The sequence below is a fragment of the Eucalyptus grandis genome, chromosome 11, assembly GCF_016545825.1.
Source record: "Eucalyptus grandis isolate ANBG69807.140 chromosome 11, ASM1654582v1, whole genome shotgun sequence".
NCBI lineage: Eukaryota > Viridiplantae > Streptophyta > Magnoliopsida > Myrtales > Myrtaceae > Eucalyptus > Eucalyptus grandis.
Window position 1 is genome coordinate 5,410,100 of NC_052622.1, and position 16,324 is coordinate 5,426,423.

The 16,324-nt window shown below is 41.0% G+C and overlaps 2 protein-coding genes and 1 pseudogene across 2 annotated transcripts; 2 read left to right on the top strand and 1 right to left on the bottom strand.

Moving 5' to 3' along the window:
• LOC120289602 overlaps window positions 1–2,005 on the bottom strand; it is a 90,596-nt pseudogene extending 88,591 nt beyond the window's left edge.
• A 1,438-nt stretch (window positions 2,006–3,443) lies between these two features.
• LOC120289603 lies at window positions 3,444–4,738 on the top strand. Its single transcript, XM_039304716.1, has 3 exons — window positions 3,444–4,161; window positions 4,511–4,535; window positions 4,618–4,738. Exons 1-3 carry the CDS (start codon window positions 3,444–3,446, stop codon window positions 4,736–4,738), a joined length of 864 nt encoding a protein of 287 aa, XP_039160650.1.
• Window positions 4,739–5,066: 328 nt separating this feature from the next.
• Window positions 5,067–16,324, top strand: LOC120289604 (rust resistance kinase Lr10-like). The gene is made up of 2 exons (XM_039304717.1): window positions 5,067–5,411; window positions 15,764–16,324. Exons 1-2 carry the CDS (start codon window positions 5,067–5,069, stop codon window positions 16,322–16,324), a joined length of 906 nt encoding a protein of 301 aa, XP_039160651.1.

Consider the following 16,324-nt stretch of genomic DNA (forward strand, 5'->3'; position numbering starts at 1 on the left):
ATATTATTCAATCGTCAGCAATCTTTGTGCGCAAAAAATGTATGAGCAATAGAAGCATCAAACCGTGGGAATAATAAGGAGAGGATAAATAATTTCAGCTCAAGAGCTTGGAGGATAAAGGTTTTAGACCTTTCGATGGATCGTAGAATCTTGCAACCAGGGATATGATTGTGCTTTTCCCACACCCGCTTCTACCAACTAACGCCACCGTCTTTCCTGCTGGAATTGACAGCGTAAAACCTTGAAGAATCACCTTATCTTCTCGGGATGGGTAAGCAAAGTGAATGTTCCTTATGTCAATGTTTCCCTCGATTTCCTTCAGTACGATCCCCCCTGAAGCGTTGCTAATATTTGGTTTTCTCCAGATCACCTTGAAAACTTCATTTCCTGCTGCTTTTGCTTGGTTAAATACTTGCATGTCTGGGGCAGCATAAGTGATTGAGCTGGAATGCAAAAGAAGCTACGGTCCATAATTAAGGTTATATCTTCTTCACTTCATTATATGAAGATTCTTAAAGGCATCTGATATCTCCTTAAGAAGCTCAAAATGAAATGCATCATACACGCATTCATACAAAATTTTAGAGAACCCAAGTAGGACGATGTTATTTCCCATGTTATGTGCAGATTAACTAGTTTGATGATCATCATTGGATTGCTTATCTAGTCGCTGTAAGACAAAACAATCTCATCCAAAAATTCTTACAAGAAAGGTAAACGTTTCTTACATAGCTCCAAGGAGGATGCTCATGACTGCTGCTATGACGTTCCCTCCACTAGATCTTCCGGCAGTGACCATGATTGCTCCGATCCATATGATTAGTTCCCAAGAGGAGTTGGTCACTGCTTGAAGCATTTCTGTTCCAACTCCCGTAATCAGCGCCTCTCCTCTGCTAATGACAGACTGCTTGTCCATGCAGTCTGAGAATGATTTGATTGCGAGATCCTCTCCGACAAATGCAAAGACCGTTTTTATATGAGATATGGTCTGTACGTTGTCAAACATTAAGCCATGAATTTCCAGATGATTCCCTTTTTCTTAGATTTTTTATAAATAAAAAAGGTGAAGTTTTTTCACCTGTTCCCCAGCAGTAGTAGCTTCGGATAGGTAAATGATTTTGGCAGCTGAGATGGCATTCATTTTGTTTGTGTAGGTGGCTCCAATCAGTAGAATCAAGGGAACAACAAAACAAGGTGACCAGTGAAACTTCCCAACTGCAAATGAAGGCAATCAAGATTCCAGAAAAGAATGTGGCAAAGTACGAAAGGAAGTGCCCCAGCTACTAGCCAAAAGTTATGTTAGCATGATCGGCAAACTTTGGTGGGGAAATCTAAAGAGCAGTCAACTTAAGGGAGAGATTGCTACCTTCTCTCCGATAGCATCCTGGATTACGCTCATGTGAGTACTTACTCCCGCAATGACTTTTCCACTCGACAATTCAGTATCAAAAGCTCCAATCTCCTGTCTGAGGACCGATCTCAGGAATTCTAATCTGATCCGTGCTGTTTGTCTTTTGCTCGCATATATCCAGCATCCAATCTCTGCAGAAAATTGGAAGCCATGCGAATGCTTTGTGACTGCGTACTTTCTATACTGTTAGTTTTCTCTCCTGTAGTTAATCCAGTCCTTCTTGCTAACTCTATTGGTAGTAGTCCAATATGATAAATGATTATATGATACTTCCGATCCCACAAAACTTGATGCGATGCTCGGGAGTGGCACACAAAAATAAGCAATCTCTACTTGAACCTAGGAAACAGTGACTTTCGAACGGCAATTAGGTGCAAAACAAGTGTGCATGTCAACAAAAAACTGTTCTGAAGACTTAATAAAAACATATGCATCTCCATCATCTTAGTAAGCCAAAAGAAGCCAACCTAGGATTCCAGCATGGAAGATTGCAAAGGCCATGCACCACACATATGGAACAACCTAAAAGAGGTAAGAAGAAAAACGCGAATGAAAAGCTCCACTAACACTGTGTGCTGGCTTGAGCCTCACCATAGACCGGCAAGCTCGAGCTCACCTAAGGCCAGATCTGGTAAGGGCAAGGCTCGAGCTTGCCGGTCTTGGCGGAGCTTGGGCTCGCCTAGATTGACAAAGCTCGAGTTCACTTGGGTCTAGTGAGCCGTGAGCTTTCTAGTCTCAGCGGAGCTTGGGTTCGCCTGGATCGGCCGAGCATCAAGCTCGCCAATCCGCATCTTGGTTGATTGCCAAGCAGCCGGCCATCGTTGAGGCATGCAAGGCGGAGGAGGAAAGGGAAAGAGGAAGAAAAAGAGAAAGGAAAAAGAAAAAAGAAAGAAGAAATAAAAAGATAAAAATTATACTTTTAAAAAATATATAAAAATTAAAATTATTTTTTTTGGTGGACTAAAAAAAATCAAAATTCAATTTTTGGTGACTTTTTTTTTTTCTAGAAAATTAAATGAGATACCAAACAATGGAATATATCTCTTACCTCATTTTCAAGTCTCAGCCGAATACCAAAAGCATCGTCATTTTCTTGTAAAATAGCTTCCTAGAAAATAATTTTCAGAAATGTGATATTTTCCGCAAAACAAATAGAGTCTAAGATTGCCAACTTTATTGTTTTTTTCCCATTGCTTAGGTCATGGTTGATTAGGGAATTATGACATAAAATGATAATTACTTGTTGATAGGACCATTAAGTTTACGAACTTTGAAAAAATGTTACAATCATGGAGGTATGTCACTAAGAATAGGAAAAAAAAAGATTTATCAATATATATCATTTTAATAACACTAAAGATGAATAAAGAATTCTCAAATCATTCTTGAATCACATTTCATTTATGCACATTTTCGAGAAAAAGGTTTTATCTCAATGCATGCAAACATTTATGACAATATACTACTATATAAGAAAATGTATACATCGTGTCGCATTCAAAAATACAATTTTAAAATTAGAAAAGCTAAGGTTTATTATAGATTGAATAAACATGTGAAAATTATCATTTTATTAAGATTTTTTAACATCTATATGATGGAAAAACAAAACATTTTCAAACCAATCGGATCGAATTTTCAATAATTGAAAAATAAACTCTCATGGACTTTTAAGCCTGTCTCGAAAGTCGAATTCTAGTCTTTTAATTTTTGCTCCTCATTTTAACCCCTAGCCATTGGGTCGGGCCGTGCCACAGTTCACTCCGAGCTCGCTGCACACGGTCGCGTCGGGTGGCTTGGGTGGAACCAAGGTCGATTGAACTTCAGATTCGTCGTGGTGCATGAAGTCTCCCTCGGTCGTTTGTCCCGTACTCTTCAACCAGCTTCGACGTTTCAGTCCACCATTCCCACGCTTTTGCGGGTCTCGCACCTCTCGTGTGTTCCTCTCATCCCTATCTTTCTTCCTTCTACATCTCACACTAAACGCAAAGACTTGCTTGATCGATTCGTGCTCTCAGCCATTGCATAACCAATGCATAAAGATCAGCTCCTCCACCTCCTCCTCCATTGCTGTTTTAGCATTGCCATCCAGAAAAATGAGTGCACTACCTTTTGCGGCGAGGTCGACATAAGGACCACGTTTCAATTGAAGGGCGAAAAGGGTTGCGGGGACCAAAACTATGAGCTGACCTGCAGAAATAACCACACCATTCTGGATTTGTACTCGAGGGAGTACTATGTACAGTACATCAACTACATCAACTTCACGATTAGGCTCGCCAATGTTGGGCTGCAAAAGGCCAACTGCTCGCCTCTTCCTCACCGCTCTTTGTCATGCAGTGACTTCAGCTTCTACCCCATCGGTATAGATGTGGGAAATATGAAAAAGGGTCCAACGTTATCCAAGACTCTGGCAATCGTGGACTGCATGGAGGCCGTCAATTCTCTGTTTTACATTGACTCTTCGTCGTGCCTCAGTGAAGTCAAGTTTTCGGATTCCTCTAGTACGAGAAGGCGAGTGTACGCCATGGTCGATGTGAATGTCTCGTACGTGGAAGCTACATGCACTATAGAGCATATGGCAATGATACCTTGGTGGTTTGACGGCAACAATGTTCGCTCTTATGCGCAGATTCATGAACTTATGGTTTATGGGTTTGAGCTTTCATGGCTTCCAATTGCCTGTGCACGGAATTGTAATTGGTGCAACATCAGCGACACGTACAAAATTCACTGTGCAGACAAGAAAAGTAAGGGCCTTTGAGTTTGTTCTGTTTCTTAAAAAACAAAAAAAGAAGAAGAATTTCGAGATATATATGTTCAAAATCTGTGAAAATTGAGCTCGCTCACCTGCATATCTTTGCAGAGCCCATGTGATTTGAAAATGCCCATTAAGATAAAGTAGTTAGGTAAATGCTGTTGTGGTATTTTGCACCTATAATAATAATAATAGATAATTAATTATTTAATTCAAATTCCGCCAACAATTCTTAGTGGGTTGAACCGATATACTAATTGCTTGATGATGATCCAAATAAGTGTCCCTTAAATTCCTTCAGCCTCTATTTGTCATGTATTCAACCTCTACATCTCTTGCAGGGTTACCGCTTGTTTATCGTCTCTGGTAATTCAAATCCCCTGCAACATGGCATCGATAACATTGCTACAATCTTCTCATTGTGAAATTGATTTATCCCAATGTACAGCGCCATTCGTGGTTTTGACATTCGTCTTGGGAGCCCCATGGGTGATAATCTTGCTCCTATACATATGGAGGAGAAGACACTTAGCAATGAATCGAATGTTGAAGAATTTTTGCAAATCTAACAATAACTTCTTGCTGATAAGATACTCTTACTCGGAAATCAAGGAAATCACGAAAGTGGTCTTAAGGATAAACTAGGTGAGGGAGGGTATGGTTCGGTGTTCAAAGAAAGACTCGGTGACTGGGTGAGGTGGCAATGAAGATTCTAAAGAAGGGGGAATCGAGACGAGGCAAGACTTCATAAGTGAAGTGGCTACAATTGGAAGAATTCATCATGTTAACGTGGTTGAACTCATTGGTTTTTGCTTCGATGGCTCAAAACAAGCTCTTGTCTATGATTTCACGCACAATGGGTCTTTAGATAAGCACATTTTTTCACGAGGACAAGGGATGTCTCTTGATTGCAAGAAATTGTACAAGATTGCTTTGGGAATAGCTAGAGGGATTGAGTATCTTCATCGAGGGTGTGACATGCAAATTTTACACTTTGATTTTAAACCTCACAACATTCTTCTTGACAAGGATTTCACCCCAAAAGTTTTCGATTTTGGGCTCATGAGATTGTATCCCACGGAGTACAATATCGTGTCTCTAATTGCTACAAGAGGAAACTTGGGATATATGGCTCCAGAGTTGGTCTACAAGAATCTTGGGGGTGTCTCTTACAAAGTCGATGTCTATAGTTTCGGCAAATTGTTGATGGAAATGGCCGCTAGAAGGAAGAATGAGGACAAGGTTACAGGGTGTCAAGTCACACTTACTTTCCTTTATGGGTTCATGACCAACTTAGTAAAGGATTCGATATTCCAGTGGAATATATTAGCGAGGAGGATAGGAGAATAGTAAAAAAGATGATAATAGTTGCTTTATGGTGTATACAAGGATTCCAAGTGAGTGCTCTTCGATGCGCAAAGTCTTGGAAATGTTGGAAGGAGATGTACATGATCTACAAATATCTCCCAAGCCACTCTTCTATCCACCATAGGTCGAAATGTCAACAAGGGAGGAGGGAACTTGGACCGACAAGGCAATAATACTATGGCTGCGTTTGGCAACTACTTTGCCAAGGATCTTTTGCCCCCTAAAGGCCTTTGGGCCAAATATTGATGTTTGGCAATTTTTTTTGACTTGCCTTTGCCAAGGCAAGCCTTCCCAAATGCTGAAAGCCCAAGGCAAGTTGGGGGCTGCCTTGGGCATTCTACCTTCTCGAAGGCTGAGGAGAGTAAGTTAAAAAAATTTCTTCCACAAATGTCCTTACTAACATTTCGTTTTCCGGTTTTGTCCTCGTTACTATTCATCTTCTTCTTCGTTGAGGATGGCCGACGAAGTTGCGCGGAGCTGCCCATGGCCAACGAGCGAGCCGGACCGAGGTCGCAAGAGGCTGTGCGTCACGGCGATCATCGGCGGCCAATCGCGTGACCTCGGTGACCCCTCGTGAGTTGCGCCGCGCGATCGTCCGCTGCAACCCCCAACCACCCAGATCTGGGTCGCAGACCGTTTGCAACCCCCGGCAACACTACGACCCCGGCAGACTGGGTCACTGGAGGTCGCCGCGACCCGGATCGGGCCGCGCGACCTCGGCGACACAAATTGCACGTAGATCCGGGTCACCGGATGTCTCCACGACCGACCGGGTCTGCGCGACCTCCGCAACCCGGATCGTCGATCGGGATCGCGCGATCTGGTTGCGACGATCTGGTTGCGATCGGGGTCACCGCGACTGCATCGAGCGGCCCCGCCACCTCTGCAAGGAGGTCGCACGACGTTCCGGCGAGGGTTGCCGCGACCCGGATCGCCGGGCCACTTGATCCGGTCGCGCAACCCTCGCCGCCGCCGCCCTCGCCCGGACCGCCCGCCTGTCCCTCACCGGATCGCCCCTCGCCGGACCGCCGTCCCGTCCTCACCGACCGCCCCTCGCCGGTGGTAACCAACCAATTCTCATTTTTCCTTTTTTTTTTAATAATAAAGTCTTTTGCAAAGTTAATTTGTCCAAACGCTATTTTGTTCAAATATACTTTACAATGGACTTTCACAAATACGATTTACTAAACACAATTTGCATTTCCAAAAACCCTTTTAGCTTAAAGGCCTTTATATTTTCTCAAGGACTTTCTCCAAAAGTCTTCCCAAACGCACCCTATGTCTACTTCATCAACTAGCACAATGACTTATGAAGATTCTCTTGAGTATATAGTATTAGTGTTCCACAAGTATAAGTTGATCGCATTGACGATGTTCCTTTGTGCATCTCACTTCATGGCCATGGTCGAATTGTATATGTTTATGAATATGCTTATAAATCTCAATTACGACTTTGTCGTCTTTGGTATTTTCATATTAAAGTTTTTACTAATTATAATTTCGACTTTCTCCATTTCAAAAACTAGGACGACTTTCAGTGTGACATATCGGGTGTGAGTTTGTGTTTCAAAGTCTTTGCATAGATAGTGGAGATTTTATCGACTTTTTTTTTACTGAGAATTAGTTAAAAATCAAAGTACGGAATACTAAGTGACATCAAAAGACGACCTCTCCCTCAATAGAAGAGATCAATAAAATTCTCATTTCTTTTTACTAGGTTGCTAAGGTTATTTAGCGGTAAATGTGCACCGAGAATGATGGAAGTTCCTCTTTTCAGATTAGTTAGTTATTTTGGATCGTGTTCCATCTCGCAGCTTGTCACTTGAAATTGCCATCGGTCGCATACTTCAATCTTCTCATTATGAAATCAATCAATTTCGCTAAATGGTAACATTCAGCCTTATCATTTCGTATGTTTACCGAAGAGTACAGGTGCAATAAGCTTAATTAAATTCGTCTGAGGAGCCCCACGTGTGGTGATACTGTTAATACGCAAATGGAGAAGGAGACAATTGGCGATGGACGAATACATTTAAGAGTTTTTGCAATCTAACAACTGTTTAGCCATCAAGAAGATCCACCAGCGGCCCTTAGCATGTACCGACAAAAGTTAAATTTTGTTCAATTTTCTCCATTAATCTTTTCCCAGCTCTATTGTTAAATTTTGTTTCATTTTATTCCCAGGGAGAAATCTTGAATTTTATTAGAATTAAATCGGTTCAATAATTAATGGTAAATTCTATGGTGTAGTCCAACAACTTAGGGAATCAATCTTGTATGTAATCGGGACTGTTGGATCAAAAGGAAAAATAAAAATCAACCGTGGATTATTTTGAAAAGATTTATTGATATATATATCATTTATTTAATAACACTAAAGATGAACAAAGAATCCTTAAATCATACTGATATCACATTTGATTTATGCATGTCTTCAAGAAGAGGTTTGACCTCCAAGTGTGCAACGTACATGACATTATACTAGTACATGAGAGTAGGGATACATCATGTCACATCCAAAATGCAATTTTAAAATTCGAAAAGTTGAGGTTTTGTTGTTGATAGAATAAACATGGGAAAATTATTATTTTACTAAGATTTTTTAACGTCTACATGATGAAAAAGTAAAATATTTTCAAACCAATCGGAGCGAATTTCTAATAATTAGAAAATGAACTCATATAAACTTTTCGATCTTGTCTCAAGAGTTGAACTCTGATCTTCTAGTCTACACCCCTCACCCCAATCCTTAGCCATTAAGCCGGGCTGCGCCGAGTTTTGGTCTGCGCTTGCTGCGCGGCTGTGCCTGTGGCCCGGCTGGGGCAAAGTCGATTGAACTTCAGATTCGTGCTGTGTATGGAGTCTCCCTTGGGTGCTCGTCTGGTACGTCGACCGGCCTTGACTTTTCAGCCGGCCATTACCAAACTTTTGCTTATCAAATACGTCTCATTTTGTGGTCGCAACACCCCAAATCATTCACTTCCACACAATTACTCTGTCGTTGGAGATTTTTCCTCCTCCCGTTATTATTTTGAGAGACAAAGCAACTAAAATTATTCCTCTCATCTTTCTTTCTTCTACATCTCAACACTCAACACTCAAGACTTGCTCGATTGATTCGTGCTTCCTGAGATTGCATAACCAATGCATAAAGATCAACTCCTTGTTCTTCTTCTTCTTCATTGATCTTTTAGCGTCATCATCGAAAATAATTAATGCACCACCTCTTGCAGCAAAGTCAACATATGCTGCTTGTTTCAATTGAAAGGCAACTCGAAAGGTTGCGATGACTATAATTATGAGTTGGCCTACATAAATAACCACCCATTTTGGATTTGTACTTGAGCAAATACTTTGTACGGTGCATCGACTACACCAGCTTAACAATTAGGATTACTGAGGAAAAGTGTCAAAATAGTTATAAACCTATTTGTGTTAATTTAATTCAAACATTTTAAACTAATGCAAATTTAATCCTAAACCTTATAACTTGGTATTTTAATTTTCTATTTCTTTTTTTTTCATCTGATTTATATATTTATTTATTTAAATTTAAAAGGGTGAAAGCTATCATGAAGGCCACACCGTTACTCTCATTTAAAGGAGTAACGTTGCTGTCATCTTCTTATTTTCTAAAGTCAAATTCGTCAGTAGTCAAGTAGAGTTGTTAGCTATGTAGCACGGACACGCGACACGCGACACGCGACACGACACGACACGACACGCGATACGTCATTTCTTAAAAGTAGAGAATTCCGACACGTTCCGACACGTTATATATTAAATAAATATTTTTATTTTTAATTAATTTGATTCAAATTCACAAATAAATAAATAAGAACTTATAATAAATTTACACTAATAATATTAATAAATCTATTCATAAAAAAATTTAAAAAATATATTCATAATTAATACGTGTGCATATTTAAAAATGTATTTTTATTTTAACAAAATTATTCCCCTCAATCCTCTCTCCTCGTTTCTCTTTCCCCTCTTTTCCCACGCCACCACCCCCAAAATCCTCCCCTTCGATTTCTGCAATCGCCCCCACTCTCTCTCTCCCCTCCCCTTCCCCCTACGCCCCCATCAATCACCCCCCCCCTCAGGTCTCTTCCTTCTCTCCTCTCTCTCCCTTTCCCCTATGCCACCACCCGCTCCCGCGTCCCCCATTACCTTCGCCCCCATCAATCGCCCCCATCCCCCTCGATTTCTTCCCTTCTCTCCTCTCTCCCTCCCCTCCCCCTCCCTTTCCCCACACGCCACCACCCGCTCCCCTCGTGAGGCCGTGCCCCATCAATCCCCTCCATCCCCGTTCTTCCCATGCTCTCTCTCCCTCCCCCTTCCCCCACGCCACCACCTTCTCCCCACCCCCGCAGTTTCTTCCCTCACGATCTTCTCAACTCTTTCGGTCGCCTCATCGCTGTCGCCTCCGCCCTTCCTTCCTCCTTCGCAGCAGCTGCAGCCTCGCAGCGAGGCCCTCGCCGCCGGCCCTCCATCGCTCGTTTATGCTCTTCCTCTCGCCGTCGCGGCCTCACCTCCGCTTCCTCGGCCTCTTCCTCGACCTCACCTCTCTACACACCATCGTCTTCTTCAACAATCTCTCTCGGACACGCGTGTCGAAGCGTGTCGAGAAAAAGTTGACCACGTGTCGGATTTCTCGACACGCGTTGACCGCGTGTCCGAACGTGTCCGAGCGTGTCGGACACGACTCGGAAGGCTCGGCAACGTGTCCGTGCTTCATAGGTTGTTAGTGCCGTGACGTGCGGTGTTGTCCAAGGAGAAGACATCGTGCGTAGAGGGAAGTTTCATGAAGGCTTTTCCGTGGAAATTCTATGGCACTAGGAATTTCCCCGCCCCATTAACCCCACAAGACCTGTCGCTTTAAGAAGACTTTGACTTTGACCTTCTAGGAGTTGGAGAACTCTCCACCACCAATAAACTCACTAGCAACTAAATTGCAAGATGAGGGTGGCATGGCATTTGATTTGTTACATTTTCAAGACGGTATGAAATATTTACATGGGCACGCGCCTAAAATGTACCAGGACAAATGGAACGGCATATGTCATGTTACATCTAAAAAGAATTCAAAATTAGAAACGTTGGGATTCATAAGTAAAAACAATAATCATGGGAGAAACACATGGGCTGGGTTCACTCGAGCTTGCCGCGTCGGATTGGGCCGGGCCTGTTCGGCGTTGATTGCAGTTTAGATTCGTCGCGGGGCATTAATTGGCCCCTTGTGCTTGTGCCGTGCATTGACCGGCTTTTGACTTTTCAGCCGACCATTCCCACACTGTTGCTTTCCTTGCACGTCCCAAATTTTGTGGTCGCTAGGCCACAATCGCTCGCCCCACACAATTGAGTCTGTAGTCGGAGATTTTTCCTTCTCTCGTTATTACTTCAAGAATAGTTTTTGAAGTAATGGAGACGGAGACATTTGGCAATGGATGAAAACATGGAATAGTTTTTGCATATTTGTTATTTGAATAAAGTGGGTTATAAAATATACAATGGGATCGAAATTGAGAAAAATTGATGCAAACACAACAAAATGCACTACTATTATAAAGTGTGAGGGGTTTCTCCTCTTTCATATTTCCCAATTATCCTTTCAATTGTGAGAAGTCATGTCTAAAATTCAAACTTCTCAAATTTTTAATGATCTTTTCTTTATAGTTTCTTTGTTGTTGTTGATGTTGTTGTTGTTATTATGTGTTTCCTTATTCTTATTCCTTGTTTCATGTCGAGAAATTTCAAATGATCACACAAAAGACATAGCCCATAATAGATTGTTGTGTTATGCATGATTAACATAAAAAAGAAAAATATTAGTCTCCTTCTTTTCATCATCCGCTTCTAAATTAAACATATATTATTATTATTTTTTATGTTTAGGATCCAGCTTAGTGCTCTTGGCCACCGCCGACCTGATCGACCTAATGGAGACCACCAACTATATCTGAAGGGAGGTTAGCACATGACCCCACCACGATGGCCCTCCACTTAAGACTTGTATGGCAACGCGAAGATTCGACCCTTCGACCTCTGCGTAAAGTCTAGTCAGCCTCCCCTATCAACGCAACTACCCACCGGTGGGTTCATTTCTTTAGTAACACTCACAGCTGAATAAAAAATCCTTCAATTATCAATTAATCACATTTTATTTTTGCACATCTTCAAGAAAAGAGCTTTACTAACATAATAATTTTTTTGTCACTACGAGAGTAACAGTATATTGTGAGTTACAAATTCTCAAATGATTAGACTCCATAATAATTTATAATAATTTATTATTCATTTTTGTGATCCAAAATAAGCTATTAATATCACGATAAATTAAGAACAATTATATAAGCATTTCTTCTCCAGAAAACATGCAACGCACATGACATTGTATGGTACGAATGGAAAGGCGAGAATTAAGTTACATCCGAAAATGCAATTGCAAAATTAGAAAAGTTAAGGTCTGTAGTAAAGAAGAATAGACAAGGACAAAATCATTATTTTAAAAATATTTTTTTAACACCTTGAAGATAAAAAAGAAAAAAAAAAAAATATGTTTAAATCAAATGCATCACACCGCTCTTCGCTATGAAGCACGGACACGTTTGGGAACCTTCCGTGTCGTGTTGGACACATGTTGGCATGTCCGACACGTTCGGATAAGCTGGGATACGCTCGGACACGCGGTCAACACGTGTCGGAAAATCCGACACATGGTCAACTCTTCTCGACACGCGAGTCGGAGCGTGTTCGGAATCGCAAGAGGCTAGGTTTCTAGAGCGAGTCTGCAAGCGTGAAGGGAGAGTGAATCGTTGGCGATGGAGGGTGAAGACGAGGCGAGGGAGAGGAAGCAAGGCTGCGGAGGCGAGGTAGCAGCAGTGAGGCCGCGACGGTGAGAGAAGGCTGGAGGAAGAGAGAACCAGGCGACCGAGATGGCCGCGACAGAGGAGACAAGGCTACGACCGCAAAAGAGAGAGGACCATAAGCAAGGCAGTGAGCAGCTGCAACGAGGTGACCAAGAGAGAGTAGGGATTGAGAGGAAGAGGATCGTGCAAATGGAGGAGGGAGCGGCCGTTTTCCGAGAGTTTTCAAGCTACTCTCGAAGGGTTTCTAAAAGATAGAATGGGTGCCGTGCAAGGAGGATGACAAGTGAGCACAGAAGGAGGAGGAGGCTACGATTTAGTTTTCCAAGGAGGGGGTGCCGTAAAGGAGGAGTCAAAGGGGGATGGCAGCTAGGTTTAGGTTTCCAAGGAGTGCAGAAAAAAATTTAAAACTGAGGTACCGTGCATTTGGGTTTTCAAGGAAGAGCAGGAAAAATAAAAGTAAAATATGATGGTGCCAGAAGAGCCAAAAACAAATTAAAATGGGATGCTCATCCTGGGCGGGATGTCCCTTTTTTCTTTTCTTTTTTGGAGGGAGAGGGTGGAGGGTGATTTTAAAAAAGAAAAAAAACGAATAATGTTGAATAATAATAAATTATGATCATCATGAAAAATTATAAATTTATTTAAATAAATTGACTCTACTCTTATTTTTTGAAATAATCATATGTATATATAAAAATATTTATTTAATATTTAACGTGTTGGAACGTGTCGGAATTCTCTACTTTTTTAGAAATGACGTGTCGCGTGTCGTGTCGTGTCGTGTCACGTGTCGTGTGTCGATGCTACATAGGTCTTCAGTTGCAAAAGCAATTCAGGTTGATCGTGTGCTAAAATCTGCTAAAGATTATGAGAACGTCTATACGTGTCATTTTCTGACAAAAAAGTAAAAAAACGACTTCACGCGTAAAAAAGGACTCCACGCGTCATTAAACTTCATGACAAAAAGTCAAAAAGACTTCTCGCTCGCGTGAAAGCAGACTTCACGGCGACCATTCCCACTCCTTTCCGTGTAAGTCACTCGCTTCCTCCACACTCAAAGAGGAGTCGTCGGAGATATTTCCTGCTCTCTTCATCGTTTTAAGGAGGGAGCAACTCATGGTATTCCTCTCGTCTTTGTCTATCTCTCCTTTACATATCGACACTAAATACTAGATCTGCTTAACCATCGTGCTCTCCGCTACTGCATAAGCTATGCACCAAGATCAACCCCTTCTTCTCCTCCTCCTCCTCCTCCTCCTTCTACATCGGTCTTTTAGCATTGCCATCGAAAATAACAACTGCACAACCTCTTGCGGTGAAGTCACAAACATAAAGTCCCCATTTCGATTGATGGGAGACCCGAAATTTTGCGGCCACAGTGATTTTGAGCTAGCCTGCATAGATAACCGCACCATTCTGGATTTTAACTCGAGCAAGTACTTTGTACACAACATCGACTACACCAACCGAACGATTAGGATTGTTGATGTCAAGCTGCAGAAGGGCAATTGCTCATCCCTTCCTCTCCAGTCTTTTTGCGGCCTTAATGGATGGCACAATTCTTCTTCTTCTTCTTCTTCTTCTTCTTCTTCTTCTTATAATGATTATTATTATCATTATCATTATTATCATTATTATTATTATTATTATTATTATTATTATTATTATTATTATTATTATTATTATTATTCTTCTTCTTATTATACATCCAAGGCTGTTTCGATCGTGAGTTGTGTGAAGGCTGTGGATTTTCCATTTTACATTGATGCTTCGTCATGCCTTGATGGGCGTCCATTACTTAATTTCTCTAGTGCGAGAAGGCGAGTGTATGCCTTGGTCAATGCAAATGTCTCATCTGTGGAAACCGCATGCACTATAGAGTTTATGGCAATGCTGCCACACTGGGTTGATGAACATGATCTTCGTTCCTATGCGCAAATTCATGAACATATGGTTTATGGATTCGAGCTTTCATGGTCTTATCCTCCTGAGCTTTCGGGGGTGATCCTGAGCACACCAAGATAGGTAAGGACTTTTGAGTTTGTTCAATTTCTTATAAAGAATAGTAAGGATGTCATAACTTTGATACGATACTCATTTAAGTACTATAACTTTTTTTTTAAAAAAAAATTAAGTACCACATTGAAGTAAATTCGATCAATTAAATGTCGTTTTCGGCAAATCGTCCTAGTAATTTTTTTTTAAAAAAATTCATTTCGACATGGATTCTTTTTATTTTTAAATTTTTTTATTAACCGTCCAAATTAACAATGGCAATGTCACATAAGACGATTGGTATTCATATCGGATTTTCTGACGAGACAAATTGCTGATGACTCTTAAGTGATCGAATTCAAATTTGTGGCACTCAAGTAAATAAAATAAAAAAATGTTATGACACTCAAGTGAGTGTCGGGCGAAAGTTATGGTACTTCTAATGTACTTATCCCAAAATATTGTTAGGATATATTTGGTCAAAGACATGTGAAATGGAGCTAGTTCGATGTTGTTGTGGTATTTTATAAGTACAATGATGAATACATTTTTATTCATTTATTAATTTAAATAATTAGAATTTCCCCAGTAAATCTTAGTGGATTGAACTTGATATACTCAAATATCATTGTTTGATTATGATCTAAATAAGTGTCTTTTATTTTCTTCAGATTTCACTTGTTACATATTCTCTCTCTTTTGCAGATATCGCCTATGTCCTCGCCCTTCTCAGCTATATTGGATATATCTTGGTCTTTCCCATCGGTAAACATCAATACAATCTTCATTGTGAAACTAAGTTAGTGTTCCAAAATAAAAACATTCAACACACACACAAATTGGTTATTCATATAACAATAAACACATTATCTATTCAATTGTTTATCTATTTAGTTCAAAATTTTCCCACAAATCTTAGTGGACTGAACCAATATACACATGGCTTGATTATGGTCTAAATAAGCGTCTTTTAAATGTTCTTCAGTTTCCATTTATTACAAACTCAATCTCAGCTGGGGGTATACCGAGCGACCCTTACCTTGATGTGATTCTCCCGCTCTTCGGCATTGGTAACATTACTATAGTCTTCTCATTGTGAAATAGATTTCAAATCTCTAAATGCAAACATTTAACACATCCTCAAATTGGTTAAAATATACAGTGTTTCAATGCATGGTTGTGAAATTCATCTTGGGGGCCCATGTGTGATGACGTTACTAATACGCAAATGGAGGAGAAGACACTTAGCAATGGATCAAAATGTTGAAGAGTTTTTGCAATCTAACAATTTCTTGCCGATAAGGTATTCTTACTCGGACATCAGGAAAATCACGAGTGGCCTTAAGGATAAACTAGGTGAGGGAGGGTACGGGTCCGTGTTCAAAGGAAGACTCCCGGAGCGGCCGTGAGGTGGCGGTCAAGATTCTAAAGAAGGGAAAAACGAATGGGCGGGACTTCATCGGTGAAGTAGCTACCATTGGTAGAATTCATCATGTTAATGTTGTTGGACTCATTGGTTATTGCTTTGAGGGCTCTAAACAAGGTCTTGTCTACGATTTCATGCATAATGGATCTCTGGATAAGCACATTTTCTCACGAGAACAAGGGATTTCTCTTGAATGCAAGGAAGTGTATGAGATTGCTCTCGGAGTGGCTAGAGGGATTGAATATCTTCATCGAGGATGCGATATCCAAATTTTACACTTTGATATTAAGCCTCATAACATTCTTCTAGACAAGGATTTCACCCCAAAAGTTTCCGACTTTGGGCTCACAAGATTGTATCCCACGGATTACAACACTGTGTCTTTGACTGCCGAGAGAGGAACCTTAGGGTACATGGCTCCGGAGCTCGTCTTCAAGAACCTTGGAGCGTCTCTTACAAAGCCGATGTCTATAGTTTCGGAAAATTGTTGA

Bases quoted from the DNA above. Each gene is read 5' to 3' on its own strand.
- LOC120289603 (XM_039304716.1), top strand. From the start codon at position 3,444: ATGCATAAAGATCAGCTCCTCCACCTCCTCCTCCATTGCTGTTTTAGC. The intron at 4,162-4,510 runs GTAAGGGCCTTT...CATCTCTTGCAG, and splicing joins TCACTGTGCAGACAAGAAAA to GGTTACCGCTTGTTTATCGT. The intron at 4,536-4,617 runs GTAATTCAAATC...CCCAATGTACAG, and splicing joins CCGCTTGTTTATCGTCTCTG to CGCCATTCGTGGTTTTGACA.
- LOC120289604 (XM_039304717.1), top strand. From the start codon at position 5,067: ATGTCTCTTGATTGCAAGAAATTGTACAAGATTGCTTTGGGAATAGCT. The intron at 5,412-15,763 runs GTTACAGGGTGT...AGGATAAACTAG, and splicing joins GAAGGAAGAATGAGGACAAG to GTGAGGGAGGGTACGGGTCC.